The 13,853-nt window shown below is 40.4% G+C and overlaps 2 protein-coding genes across 4 annotated transcripts; one reads left to right on the top strand and one right to left on the bottom strand.

The window, feature by feature from the left end:
• The first annotated feature begins 795 nt into the window (after positions 1-795).
• LOC110047112 (trypsin-3-like) lies at positions 796-6,660 on the top strand. Of its 2 annotated transcripts, none has more exons than XM_089272537.1 (7): positions 796-1,009; positions 1,594-1,722; positions 2,416-2,654; positions 3,274-3,439; positions 4,750-4,945; positions 5,109-5,258; positions 6,166-6,660. In XM_089272537.1, the coding sequence occupies exons 1-7, from the start codon at positions 937-939 to the stop codon at positions 6,557-6,559; spliced, it is 1,347 nt and encodes a 448-aa protein (XP_089128663.1). In that variant the 5' UTR covers positions 796-936; the 3' UTR covers positions 6,560-6,660. The 2 variants fall into 2 exon arrangements, with proteins under 2 accessions (XP_089128663.1, XP_089128671.1); XM_089272545.1 differs by having other exon boundaries at positions 797-1,009; positions 3,274-3,427.
• A 1,954-nt stretch (positions 6,661-8,614) lies between these two features.
• On the bottom strand, positions 8,615-13,561 carry LOC110047109 (trypsin-like). Of its 2 annotated transcripts, none has more exons than XM_020752842.2 (8): positions 13,355-13,561; positions 12,878-13,009; positions 11,965-12,206; positions 10,888-10,984; positions 10,309-10,383; positions 10,036-10,231; positions 9,638-9,787; positions 8,615-9,101 (listed from the first exon to the last, which is right to left on the bottom strand). In XM_020752842.2, exons 1-8 carry the CDS (start codon positions 13,446-13,448, stop codon positions 8,705-8,707), a joined length of 1,383 nt encoding a protein of 460 aa, XP_020608501.2. In that variant the 5' UTR covers positions 13,449-13,561; the 3' UTR covers positions 8,615-8,704. The 2 variants fall into 2 exon arrangements, with proteins under 2 accessions (XP_020608501.2, XP_020608503.1); XM_020752844.2 differs by having other exon boundaries at positions 12,878-12,965; positions 13,355-13,428.
• Positions 13,562-13,853: the final 292 nt, after the last annotated feature.

Raw genomic sequence — 13,853 nt, 5'->3', positions numbered from 1 at the left:
CAAGATAAAAATGCTTAGATTTTGAGTGACTCAAATTAACCTGTTAGAGTTAATGATCCTTGCATTAGTTTTAAGCAAATAACCACTTAAAAGGCGCCTGCTTAAAGTACCGTGTAGCACAAAATTTTCCTGGTTCTAATTTTTGCGATTTTTGCGGTTTTTATCTACAAAACGAAAAGTTTGTGCAAAACTTTTGTCCGAAAAAATATTCTCCACTGGCGAAATTATCATACAAACCTCCCATGTAGAATCTTGCTGATTTTATTTGTTTAAAAAGATTTATACTGTACTGTAAATATTTCGGACGCTTAAATTTTCGGACGCCTAAAAATCTCGGACGGTTATATTTTCGGATATTTGTTTTTGCCCGAAATAATTTATTTCATTGGACGTTACAAACTCATAGAATGTATGGATATCAAGACAATTGCCGATACAAAACCCTGATACTTTTCAGTAAAATTGAATGTTTTTTTTTTTTTTAAGTTCGCTGCCTTTATGGCAAAACTTGGTGACCAAGGTTAATGGAAAAAAATGTTTACTTACTAACATGTATAATTATTAGTCTACTTAACACCAGTTATTACCCTGTTCAGAAGTTACTGTATTTGTTTGTCAATTCATGAAAAATCCTACGATATGTAAACAAACGCTTAACACTGAACGTATATTTTACTTGTTCAGGTTGGGCCAAGACAAATATAACTATAATGTTTTATTGTGAAAACTCATCAGCAGCTCCATGTGTTTAAATATTTCAGTATGTTTTAATTGTTCCATTTTTGTTCTTTTGTTAAGGGCTAATGCAGTTATTGAAAAGCGCAAAAAGGTTGTATTTAAAGGAAGTGCGTGTTCCATTAGGCCACAAATAAGTTGATCGATAACTGAGCATATCAACTTACAATAAAATCGTTAAAAACTCATATAATTCACTGCATGTTCACCAATAAGCTGGTCTTCAAGATGTTGCTGTTTACTGTATTACTTGCGAACGTGGCTTTTGGAGCTGGTAAGTTAAGTATTTCTCAGATTATCCTCTGTCGATATCTCAAAGTGTATTTTACTCAAAAACAGAACATGCTAAAGTACCACCGATATAAAAAAAATGAGACAAAAATGAAAAGAATAACTGACACACGAAGTATTGAAACGCGCTCTTTTCATCTTCTCTTTCCATTTTCTGGCAAAAATTCTTAATTTTGCACTGAATAACATTTTTAAAGAGCTAGTATACTTCACCATGATTATGAAAAAGCCATGTATCATGATATCAGTTTTATCGCCTAACGGCCAATATTTCAGTTTTGCGGTGAAAGCTGTGAACTGTACAAGCTTAAAGCACATCGCGGCAGTGTGCTTTAAGCTTGTTCAGTTCGCAGGGTGACATCTGCAAACCTGCGAGATCACCGATCCGGTCCTAATTCAGAATTCAGAATTGCCTTCTGTAAATTGCTACAAATTATGACATGTACTTTGAACTCTGAACCTTGTTTCCTTGATTGTTTACAAATGTTACTAAAAACATACAGTAAAATAGTTGCTTCGAATCTTGAAACAGAATTGTATCATTAACGTAGCATTTGCTTCTTCAAGGCTATTACTGCAACTTTGACAAACAATGTGGCTCACAAAGAACTGATGACAATTTTGATTGGACCATAAGACGTTCTGCTACCCCTTCGAGTGGAACAGGACCATCTAGAGGCGTCGGGCCGGAAAAAGGTAAAGTCCGCGTCAGAAAGAAGTGTCTTCTGCTTCTGTTAAAGGAGCTGCTTGTGCTGGTGTTTGTATTTAAATAACTACGGGAATCCCAATCAGACCCCATCCCTTCTAAGACGCCACAAAAACCCGTAAGGATTCGTGTATGTTGTTGAAATAACTGACAGGAAAATCTTCCCTCTGTTCCAGAATTATTTAAGTCAGTAAGTGATAGTCTCAATATGTGCGGTAGACCTGTATGAATATTTACAAGGGAGAGCAGAGGACCGGATAGCAAGATTTTAAACGAGTCGCAAAACCGGCAGAGCAATTCTGGATTACTTGAATTTTATCACTCAACAGAAAACCGCACTAACCTTTGCCAATAAATATGGGCGGACGACGCCGACGCACGGGTAGCATTACACCTCAGTAGCATTTTGAAATACCTCCCTCTCCTGCGTGCCGCCCTATACGGGGCCTGTAGTCATCTGTCGTAAAAAGCCCAGGAGAAATGCAAACCACAACTAAATGTGCCCGATAAAACTCTTGTTAAAAATTGTACTGGTCTAAGTTATGAAATTCTTGACCAAACAGAATCTGGCGCCTTATCGTCATCGTCACACCCCGGCAGGCGGCAGGAGTTAGAAGACTGGGAAGTTTATGAGAAAACCACTAACTGTACGAAACAAAAGGCATTGATTTGTTCATTTACAGGTTCTTACGCCTACATCGAGGCATCAAGCCCTCGTAGGCCGGGTGATAAAGCCAAACTAGAGATCAGGCCACCTCTGGGAAATGGTCCGACATGTATCTCGTTCTATTATCACATGAATGGGAATGACATTGGTGAACTGATAGTATATGTGAACGGGCAAGAGCGGTTCAGAAAAACTGGTAGGCAAGGTGACACGTGGAGAAAGGCTGGCTTGAAAGTTCAAGAAAGAGCTAACGTCGTAAGCAAGCGTGTGGTTTTATAATGTACTGCATTTGTAGGTTGTATACGGTTATGATTTATTACATGGCTAAATCCGTGAGAGGGCAAGATGAACCGAGTCCTGCGCTGTGATTGGCTACCCGAGCGGGCAAGATGGCGCTTTCTTGCCTGCTCGAGATTACTCGCTTCGTCCAACAAGAAAATAGTGTTATTTATCCATAAAATTAACTCTTTATTGACCAAGCTTGTTCGGTTAAGATGGCTGGATATTGACCTCGTTCTTTTTTTTTTTTGCGCCTTTATGGACCTCGACTCTCTCTCGGTCCATGCACACGCAAAAAAGAACTTGGCCAATATCCAGCCATCTTGACCTCACGCTTGGTCAATAACCTATATATCTACAGACCACACTTGAGGGTTCAGAAGAAAACAGGGCTATTCCAAAGTTAATAACGGCAAATTACTTATTTGCAATTAAAATTGCGTCTGCTGCACAATCAAAGAAAACACGCTTTGACAGTGCTTTTTGTAACCAACTACGTTACTTAGCTTTATGAGTGTATCGAGCCCGCTTTGCTTCTAAGCCTCTCATTACGCCATATATCGCTATTTCAGTTACTTCTCCATTATTTTTACAGGTTGGTTTTGAAGGTGTCCGCGGGAAGGGTTGGCAAGGCGACATTGCCATCGACGAGATCAAAATAGTCAACTGTGGGGGAGGTGGAGAAGGAGGAGGAGGAGGAGGAGGAGGAGGAGGTGGAGGAGGTGGAGGAGGTGGTGGTGGTGGAGGTGGTGGTGGAAGTGGTAAGCTGCTGAATGACATCCACAATAAATATCATAGCTAGGTTGAATGTCACACAACTCCACTGAGTTTAATGTGTCACCGTAGAACTCCGAAAGTAAGTCAATTTGAGATGTAGCAGGGAAAAGGGACCGCTACTTTCGGGTAGCCGTTACTTTCTGATGCTCCGTTTAAATATGTTACTAACTACCCACATAAACAAAGCAGACTGTATAAACAAAAAAGGCCCTAACGTTGGTACTGTACGGCGAAAGTGTCAAGGTCGCATTATATCGTAAGACAACTGATTGCACTGTACCATTTGACACTGGTACCAGACAAATACAGCTTATAAATCATAGTATCAAGGAACATCCAATTAAGTTCGAAATCACAAATAACCCTTCAAGTTGTTCAGTCCCGCGCGCAGTCAGGCTGTTCCATCCGTATTACGCTTGAGATCAGATAATTTCTCTTTTAGTGACTTCGGGTGGGCAGTAAATGAAGTATTACGCCAATCAATTCGTCTGTGTAGAGTGAGAAGGAGCGAGAAAAATATATCTTGACCAATACTGTACCGAGTCTAGTCTACTTCGTGTTGACTAAAAGGGTAAATATCCCTGATTGTTGGTTTTATTTTGATTGGTTCTTACTGATGATCTATTGAAGGACAGACGTATAAATGACGTCATCAACATTTTATTTTTGTTTCATTATCATATAAAACAAGTAGATTTCATGTTGCCATGGGTCTGTTCAGTATTTGATCACGGAGGACCCAAAATGTGGTAAGAACATCAGTGACACACTCGCCTAACGGCTCGTGTGCGCCATTTTTTCTTACCTCATTTTGACGTCGTTTGTGATCTAGTACTGAACAGACGCACGGTACATCTATTCGTTAAATTTTTCAAAGTATCAATTTGAGGTGAGAGGACAAACAAAGTAGCTGTGGTAAATCTTGTCACATGACGGACTCGGAACTATAACGGGAGTTTCAAGAAAGGACTGTTGCATCATAAGGCGGTTTTATGACTGCATTGACGAGCGTTCGGAAGTCTAAAGTTTTACAATTTATTCCATAAAACATTAACTTTCAAACCCTTTTCTAAACAATGACTCCTGACTCACATGGCCATAGCGGAGTTTTTTGCGCTTCTCAAGATATATATAAAACTACATCATGCCATATCAAAACGCTCTAGTTCGACTTCGTGTTCTTGTTCTGTTGTTTCGATCAGATGCTGTTGTTATCTTTATTCAGCCTTGTCGGAGACCGAAAACTTGATCTTTGACCAGTTTAAATGGCCATTTCAATCTTGCATTTTTGTAGGTGGCTGTGGTATTCGTCCTTCCGGCACTAGAATCGTCGGCGGCTCGTCTGCTAGGCATGGAGACTGGCCTTGGCAGGCCATGTTGCGGACCAGTTCCGGGTTCCCATACTGTGGTGGAACACTGGTAGCTCCTCAGTGGGTCGTTACTGCCACTCACTGTGTCCAAGGAAAGTCAGGCGGTTCAGTGTTTGTTAGGTAATACAAGCAGTTTTATTTTACGCTCTGGGGTTTATTTAACAGAAAATGGGTGAATGTGTCTCAAGGTGCGACATGAATATTTGAAATATACTTGTCACCTTTATTGTCTACTGGAAAGGAGTAACTATCAATTTATTCATTTTTTTTGTTTCGTTTCAAGACTTGGAGCCCATATGCGTTCAGAAGATGTTGGTACTGAACAGGATTTCGTTGCAACCAAAGTCTTCACTCACCCGTCATATCACAGACCTAAAGGTTACAGTCACGACATCGCTCTCTTAAAACTGGAAAAACCCGCTCTTCTTAACAGGTGTGTATTTTTGAATCCCGTTCAAAGCCTCAAAATTTTTTCAGCTCTTTTTTCCAGTAGTGTTATGGCTGCATTCGCATCTATCATCAGGTGTGTGTTTTGTTCGCAAACAGTTGTCATATTCTTTAGCCCCGCGGGTTTGGTGTCGCAGACCAGGTATTGAGGCAAGCCAATCTTGACTTGAATAACATAGCACAAGCCATGACGTTAATTTAAAAAGTTTCTAATATTTAGGTTTTACACAAGCTGCGCATTTCCGGCCATTCGGCCAAAAACTCGCGTAAGAAGTTCCGCAACTTGCAGTGGCGAATTGAACATGCAACGTTTTGCAGAATTTTCCAAATTTGCGGAAATCTCTTCCTGAAATTTCTGTTCCATTTTATTTTTCTCTGAAGTTTAAGGTATTTTCGGTCGAATGGTTTGCATTTCCCAAATTCGTCAATTTTCGAATTTCGGAAACTTTCTAAGGAAATTTCCGTACTCTTTACCTCCATTTGGAAACTTTCCGGAAGTTTTGGTTGAATGGAAAGTGCCTTTCATCACCATCTTTCTAAGATCTCAAGGGGGTAGAGGAGGGTGTGATGCCTCAAACGCCTTTAGTGTTTGTATATTTGGATCGCTCGAAACAAAAAGGTTACACTTAAACTTCTATTGCCTACTTTTCAGTAATTACAAGGACACCCTTGTGACCCTCCAGGCTCCTAACCAACTTTCAAGTTGTTGGCTTTCCTTTCAACTGCATGGACTTACCCCTTTTCAATCGAACCTTTCATGAACGTCATCCAATACTGCATTGAAAATTCAGTTCAGCGTCCGCTTTATAGAGATTTTCCAAGACAGAAATTGCCGAAATGGAATTCATTTTGCAATTCATTTATTACTTTATTTTTTCCTCAACTGATCTTAGGTATGTGAACCTCGCTTGTCTTCCACACAACGTGGAGGCGCCTGTAGACGGAGAAACATGCTGGATCACCGGCTGGGGCAGACTGGCTGCAGGAGGCTCGTCTCCAGAGTATCTTCAACAGGTATCCGTGCCAGTAGTGAGTCGCGGGCGCTGCGACAGGGCATATCCAAATAAAATCCACGATTCCATGATCTGCGCCGGCCTGGACCAAGGCGGCATCGATTCTTGTCAGGGGGATAGTGGTGGACCAATGGTGTGCGAAAAGGGCGGGAAATTTTATCTGCAAGGCGCCACTAGCTGGGGCTATGGCTGCGCCGAAGCTGGGAAGTTTGGTGTGTACGCCAAAGTGAAATATCTTCTGCCTTGGCTCACCTCTGTAATGTCGAACAATTGATTCATGTCCTAAAGATATAAGTGTCCAAAAGGATAAGAAGTGAATGACACACTAGATATTCTAAGTTGAAGGAATCGTCAATAAAAGTTGGGCATATGTGATTTGTGCTGCAATTGCTTTTTTTTTTTTTTTTTTTTGCTTGATGATCTTCCCACGACATATCTGACATCTGGCATCTAACCAAACTCCCTACAACGATTAACCAGACATCTTGCTTCGTTTGTCAGAACTTTGGAGTGTAATAAGTCTCTTTTTAATATGTGTTATCCTTCGTTTCATAAAGCCATGATGTTAATTTTATTTATTCAGTCGTTTTGCTGTCATTTTCCATTATAACTCTAGGGTGCACAGCATGCTTATTCCGATCGGATTTTTCATTTCCAAATGTACTTTTTGCTAGCGATGAATATTTTGATCGAGTAACTGATATGACCAATTTACACAAAATGCCTCATGCCGTCACAGAACGCACGCCGAATGCTACTAAAGGCCACCTCTCTACAACGGCCTCCTCTCTATATCGGCCACTTTTTTGTCCCAACGGACGGCCCATACATTTACTCTTATTTTAACCTCTCTATACAACTGCCACCTCTCCACAACGGCAAAGGCCACTAAAGCACGCCCCAACTACCGAAATAACCTCTCGAAAACGGCCAGTTAATCAACAACTGACGAATGGTGTGTACAAACCCCATTTCTTATTGTAAAAAGGCACGACACTTGATCCTTACCGCGCGTCGTTGTTCTCTGTTTCTGTTTCGTTTCTGTTTTAACGACATGCATTTTGATTGTTACATACTTACATGCTTCAATGAGCATTTAACCTGCAACGGCCAGCTCTCTTCAACGGCCGCTTTCCTCTGTCCCCAAGGTGGCCTTTGCGAAACCAGTAAATAGCGATATTTTCGGGCTTGTTACCCTAGATTAGGTGCTTAGGTGTAAGAATAGCACTAAACGACCTAAACTTATCCTATTACAAAATCCACGTGGTCAAACTAGTTCAAACAAGAATGATATACAAGCAAAACGCAGTGTCCAATTGCACTGATGAATTCGTATAAAAGCAAAGTTCAACGATTTCTACAGACCTCACGTGAGAGCGCTCTATTTAACAAAACAGTTTAGGACTTAGCAGTGTTAAACACAGCTGCCATGATTCCCTAATGTCGCTTCTCGGAGAAGGAACTTGTCATTTTCAACGTTCAAGATTGTTCGAACAAGTTTAGCTACACTTATCAAACATTGCATGCACGTTCCTCGAGTGTACCCGGTACAGTTACTTTCGCTACGTTTTACTGTCAAGATACATATCCAGGAGATTTTCAGTCCATTTAATACACGAAATAAGTTTTAGTTTCATTTTAACCTTTGGCGTGTGCTTCATGTGACTTTCCCCACACTGTTTCGAGCTTTCGTGGAACTTTTTTCTGTTTTCGTAATCGACTGTTTTAGTCGACTATGCCCGTGTGAACGCAGTGGTCTCTTAATTATCAAATAACAACCAATTTCAATTTCTAGGTTAAACGGCTTCTTATATATAATGGAAACTTGAAAACCAAAATTTATACCTGGGGGTTCTTAATCATCAGGCCCGGGTTGTTCGAAAGGTGGATAACGCTATTCACTCGACATTTTGCTATCCAGCGGATAAGTGTTAACAAAACAAACCACGCTATCCACTGGATAGCGATTTTTCCGGCGGAGAGCGTTACCCAGCCTTTGAACAACTGGGGCCTGGTTCTTATGGGTGAGTGTTTGTTACATAAGAAATAAATTATATAATTAAGTGAACTGATGGGAAAATTGAAGTTAAGCAGTTAAGCAGTTATATTGAAGTTAAGCAGTTGAAGAGAAGACAATAAACATATATCCGTTCCCAACGATAGTGGAACCCACCGCCATTGCAAAATAATCTTAGACCTGTGACGAGTGTATCTGCTTACGATGCGAACTTTGCTAGCTTTTAACATAACATACCAAACTTGAAAGGAAGATGTGAAATTTTAAAGAAAATTTTAAATTATTATAATGAGTAAAACATTCTCAAACAAATGCGTCTTAGCGTTTTTATTCGCCACACATCAGTAGTAATGAAAGTTAGCATTTGCTACACAGAGGAGCCGAACAATATAATAATGAAAATCAACTCTTGGCCATCTCCTTATTCAACCAGTCCAACAGGTATGTTACTTTAGCATAGACGCCATATTTGTTAGGCCGACCGCACCCCCGTCCCCAGCTCGTTACACCCTGGAGGTAGAACCTTCCGCCACTCTCACACACCAAAGGTCCCCCACTATCCCCTTGACAGGAATCAATGCCGCCTCGGTCCAAACCGGCGCAAATCATGGAGTCGTGGATCTGTCCCAGGTAAGTAAACTCACATCGGTTTCTTCCTACAATCGGTACTGAAGCTTGCTGTAGAACCTTTCCGCTAGAACCTCCGACTGAAGATGTTCTACCCCAGCCTGTAATCCAGCACTTCTTGCCCTCAACTGGAGCTGCAACAGCTTGAGGCAGGCAAGCAAGGTTCACGAACCTAACAAGTTTGAAATGCGCTTCACGTTAGAATAAAAAAGGGTCCATGTGTTCATTCTATAAACATTTAAACAGTTTCTAGTAATATATCAACCACTCAAGACCGTAAATGACCACATTTCCAAACAACGAGAAGAGAGTTGAAAATATGACGCGCCGCGGGGTATTTTTCACTAGCTTCGAGGTGTTTGGTAATGTCGTCAAACACTGTCTTGAGTATTTGATATATTTTCTTGATCGAAACTAAAATCGCGGAGAAAACGGAGAAATAAAATCGTAAATTCTATGCTAATTAAGATCAGAAACCCAAACTTTGAGTTTGAGAGGCACTTGTAAAAAGTGACTTTCTTTATAGTAAGAAAATCTGTGAATATTAGAAGTACACAAGCCATAATCTTGTCACAGATCTATGTTCTCTAAGATTGATGCCAATTCAAGCAAAGCGAAAAAAATGAAACGAGCACGGACAGAAAGTCCGCTTGGCAAAAAGACGATCAACATCACTGTGGGTGTTGACTAAATCAGGGATGAACTTACCTTGTGAGCACGGCCGGTCTGTCCAGCTTAAGTAGAGCAATGTCATGGCTCATGCCGATTGGTTTGTGATATGCTGGGTGCATGATCACCTTGGATGCAGTGAAGTCCTGTTCTGTTCCTGTCATTTCTGACTGCTTGTGAGCACCGAGCCTCCATGCGGAGAAAAGATAGGAAACATTTCATTCGATAAAAGGTCAATTTTAAACACTAAATTTCTTTTAACGTTGTATTTGTAACAACCTCGTATATGAAAGCTATGCATGATCGTGCCAGTGTGAAAGATGAGAGCATCCCCAAAAAATATGTCAACTAAAACTTGAACTGAAAACAAGTTCATAAATGGCCAAATCAGTACGAATTAGTCATTAGTCAATAAGAGTAGTATTTTGAATTCCTACCTAACATATATGGAGCCTGCTTCGCTTCCTTTGACGCAGTGACTGGCTGTTACAACCCATCGAGGAGCAACCAAAGTACCACCACAGAACACACCTCCAGTAGGAGACCACCTCAACATCGCCTGCCAGGGCCAGGCCCCCCGTGGAGCATCTTCACCACCGACAATTCGAGTAGATGGACGAAAGCCGCATCCGTCTGACGGAAGAGAACTAAATAGTGTTAAAGCGTGATGGGGTTGAATTCCTTATAAAGAAATGAGCGCTATTTCGTACCGGCTGGCGGAGCTGGTGTTTGTGGGGGTGGTGGTGTGGCAGTTCCTGGCTGAGGAGGAGGGGGTCCTTCTGTTGCTAAAGTGAAAATGAGTATGAAATTAGTCAGATTCGCAAAATGAAATTTCATTACCTGCTCCGTGAGCTGTTTTGGTTAGCTTCTAATCCCTGGCTAGTCTTTTTGATCTAAAGTTGTCACACAGCTATTTTTCTTTTATGGTAAGCTTTTGGAGCTGCGGGAAAAGTGCCCGTTGGAATCAGGAGAATGATGTCACTCAAATATACCGTCTGCAGTAGAACAGTAGCAACTGAGAAACTGGACTCGTCTTCAAACATTCTTCTTTAGGTACTATACAGCAAAACGTAAGCTAACAGTCTTAATTCGCGTCCCCTGGCCGTATTAGCAGCTGTTTCCGCCATTTCTTTTTTACATAACGTCGATTATGGTTAACATATTCGTCCCTGATGTCTCAGTGGGTGTAACTCTATTACATTTGGTAGAAATAGGCCATATTAAAATCTTGTGTGAAAGCTTACAACACAGCATTACCTTGAGAACTAAATAAAAATATAAAAACCTACATCCATCACCGCCGCCCGGTCCACACTTCTCCATCTTGACTTCATCGATTGCTATGTCCGACTGATGGCCTCTACCCACAATTCCTTCAAAGATAACCTGTAAATATGAAAGCTCCTCAAATTAACACGGCTTAAGTGGTACATTTTCAATCGCCTCATGGTTGGGGGAACGCTGAAAATCAAATGGCCATGGCAAATTCGTTTAGAATTTTGCCATAATTATAACTAGGTGTTTTCTCTATCAGTTGGGTTTGCACTTTAAAAAACTACTTCTGTAACTAGTGTATTTATATGTATATGAGTCAGGGAAGCTGTATGTAGCCGAGAAAGGCCATGTGCAAAACGTTCATATACAAGCTCAAGAAAGACAATTTTACTTTCAGTTAAGGTACCAGTGAGAAATAAATCCTCCATATACCCACATACTTTTTGTTCTCAAGGAATTCTCTCTCATGTTATATTTAGACATGGTATCCAGTCCTCTCGTAGATAACGTTGCCACGCGAGTTTTGAATTCGAGGATAAATTCGCGGAGCAAGAAATTGCGCGCGTGTAAAGCTACTGTCCGCATCACTGAAACTTCGCGTCGCAGGATTGGTTATTTCTAGATCTCCGGGGATTTCTGAAGTCGGGAGTGATCTTATAATTAATAACTTGAAAAGGATTTCCTCAGGAGTAGGACCTGCAGGGATTGAACTCTCTCAACCTTCGTCTTCTCTTCAAGGTACTCATGGAGGTAGCTAGGCACAGATTCAAATCGAATTCAACTCGTCTCATAGTCAAACTAGTTAAACTGTACGTTTAGATATGAGTCGCCTTAACTTTCGAATTGTGATGAAATATGGTATCCAGAGTGATCTAGAAATAACTTGAGAAGAATTACCTTAAAAATAACGAATGTATATGGGGGATTAACTTTCTTACCATTCTTTCTCTCTTGAAGGCATTCGTGGAGATAACTAGGAACAGATTCGATTCGAAATTCAACACTACTCACAGTCAAACTATTTAAAATGTTTGTTTAGAGATAAGTCGTCTTGAATTTCGAATCGGAGTTATTCGTATGAATACTATTACCGACGACACACGACCATCATAAGTGATTTTAGCTTCAAGCCAGCTGCTTCCTTGATTTCCACTTTTCTCAAAAACTTGTTTTCCATTTATCAGCACGCGAAGTCTTCCCATTTGGCCGTATCCCCCTCTCATGTGGTAGAAAAAGGTCATGCACGTCTTCCCAGAAGGCAATCCAGTATTTATTTCTAGCTTTGCATTATCACCTTTCCTTTTTCTGGAGGCTTCTATATACATGTAATAACCTAAACAAATATTTTAACGGACATATATCATGATAATGCTCGAATGACCACGATAACGTGCTCACTGAGGGAGTTATTCAAAACACACCGAATGTATTAGTGGGTCGGGTTTTAACTGTCGAATGAGAAGCGACGCGTTTTGAAACATTATAGCTGTGATCTTGGGTCCACAAGTTTTACTGATAGCTGAAAAATGGGTTGAAATGTGAAAAATAGCTGAGGAATCACCACAACTTTAACTTCTTTAACTTTTAACTGAGATTTCAGCAACCCCCATTTAGCACCCCCCACCCTCACCCCCCCCCCCCCCTCCCATCATCCCCCTCTTCGTGTTTTTCGGGATGGCCGGGAAAATGAAGGCGAGGATTCCTATCATTTTCCTCAAACTGAAGAAGGTGGAACATACATACACTGAACTTTGTTTGAGTGTCTAAAATATTTAGCTTTTAGAGCTAACTGGGGACACTTAAATAAATTAATTTATAAACTATTAAGAGTTTCTAACTGCTGTCCCTCACCACGGGAAATAAATCTAGGAATACTCCAAACTGAGTGCTACACACTTCTCAATGTTCAGAACTAATTTGCCTTCGTGTTTTATTTATGTACCATAGCAATCAAGGAAGGAATATCCACAGGAATTCAGTTTGCTTTTTTTCAGGCTACCTTACCTCTTCCCTTCACGTCTGAATGTGGTCCTGTACCGCCGGAAGATGTTGCACCTGTTTTCCTTATCCAATTGAAGTTATCATCTTGTCGCTGAACAAAATCACATTGGCCACGGTCAAAATTGCAGTAGAATCCTAAGAAATGTTTGTCCATGCCGAAATGAAAAAGTCAACTGTAGTTAGCATTTTATGTAGCTAGTAACAAGCACAAGATCTAAAAATAAAGTTCATGTCCTAGAGCTCAAACAAAAGAACGATCTACGATGGTAACTTAGCTCGTCTACACTTTAACGTAAAGTGGTGATAGTTGTCTTTTTCAGAGTCCCATCAATTTTCGAAAATACGTTGAACTATTAGTTGTACCTAACTTCGGTATGTATGTTGCATAGGACATGGTGAGGAGTTGCGAGTCAGTGTTGTTGTGTTAAGAGATAGATTCACAGTTATACAAGAAGTACTTGTTATTGTTTCGGGTCTTACCGTCGATCTTGTTGGTGAGCCCTGCCAAAAGGGCAACAAGAAGTAAAAGCCTCATGTCCAACACGCGTGAAGTGGTATATACGACCTTGAGCATTCAATTTTATACACCAAATTAGAGGAATATATAGAATGCATGTGTCGTAATTAAAGTTTGCAACTGATGACATATAGTTATTTTTTGTTGTTGACTGAACAAATAAATGAATAGTTAAGCTGAAAGGGAATGTTTATTGCTTTAAATCCGAGGAAACTCAAAAGCATTTTCGCTCTGAATTATTTGACAATCGGACGTTAACGATCGCTGTACTAAGAAACACTAAGAACGAGCAAAATATCTTTTTACGTAAAAGAAAATGTGAAAGTATTAAATTCTGCGGCTTTTTTAGTTAGGTTTTATTTTATTTGTTCCATTCTTGGTTCTTTTTTATGTCAGGAAAATTCTCACCAGCTTTACAGGTGCAAGAGAGAAAACGTTTGGAAACTCTTCACTTTTTCATTT

The sequence above is a fragment of the Orbicella faveolata genome, unplaced genomic scaffold, assembly GCF_042242905.1.
Source record: "Orbicella faveolata isolate gen_17 unplaced genomic scaffold, um_ofav_v1 contig_1, whole genome shotgun sequence".
Taxonomy (NCBI): Eukaryota; Metazoa; Cnidaria; class Anthozoa; order Scleractinia; family Merulinidae; genus Orbicella; species Orbicella faveolata.
Note: the sequence above shows the minus strand (reverse complement) of the source record. Positions and strands in the feature narration are given on the sequence as shown.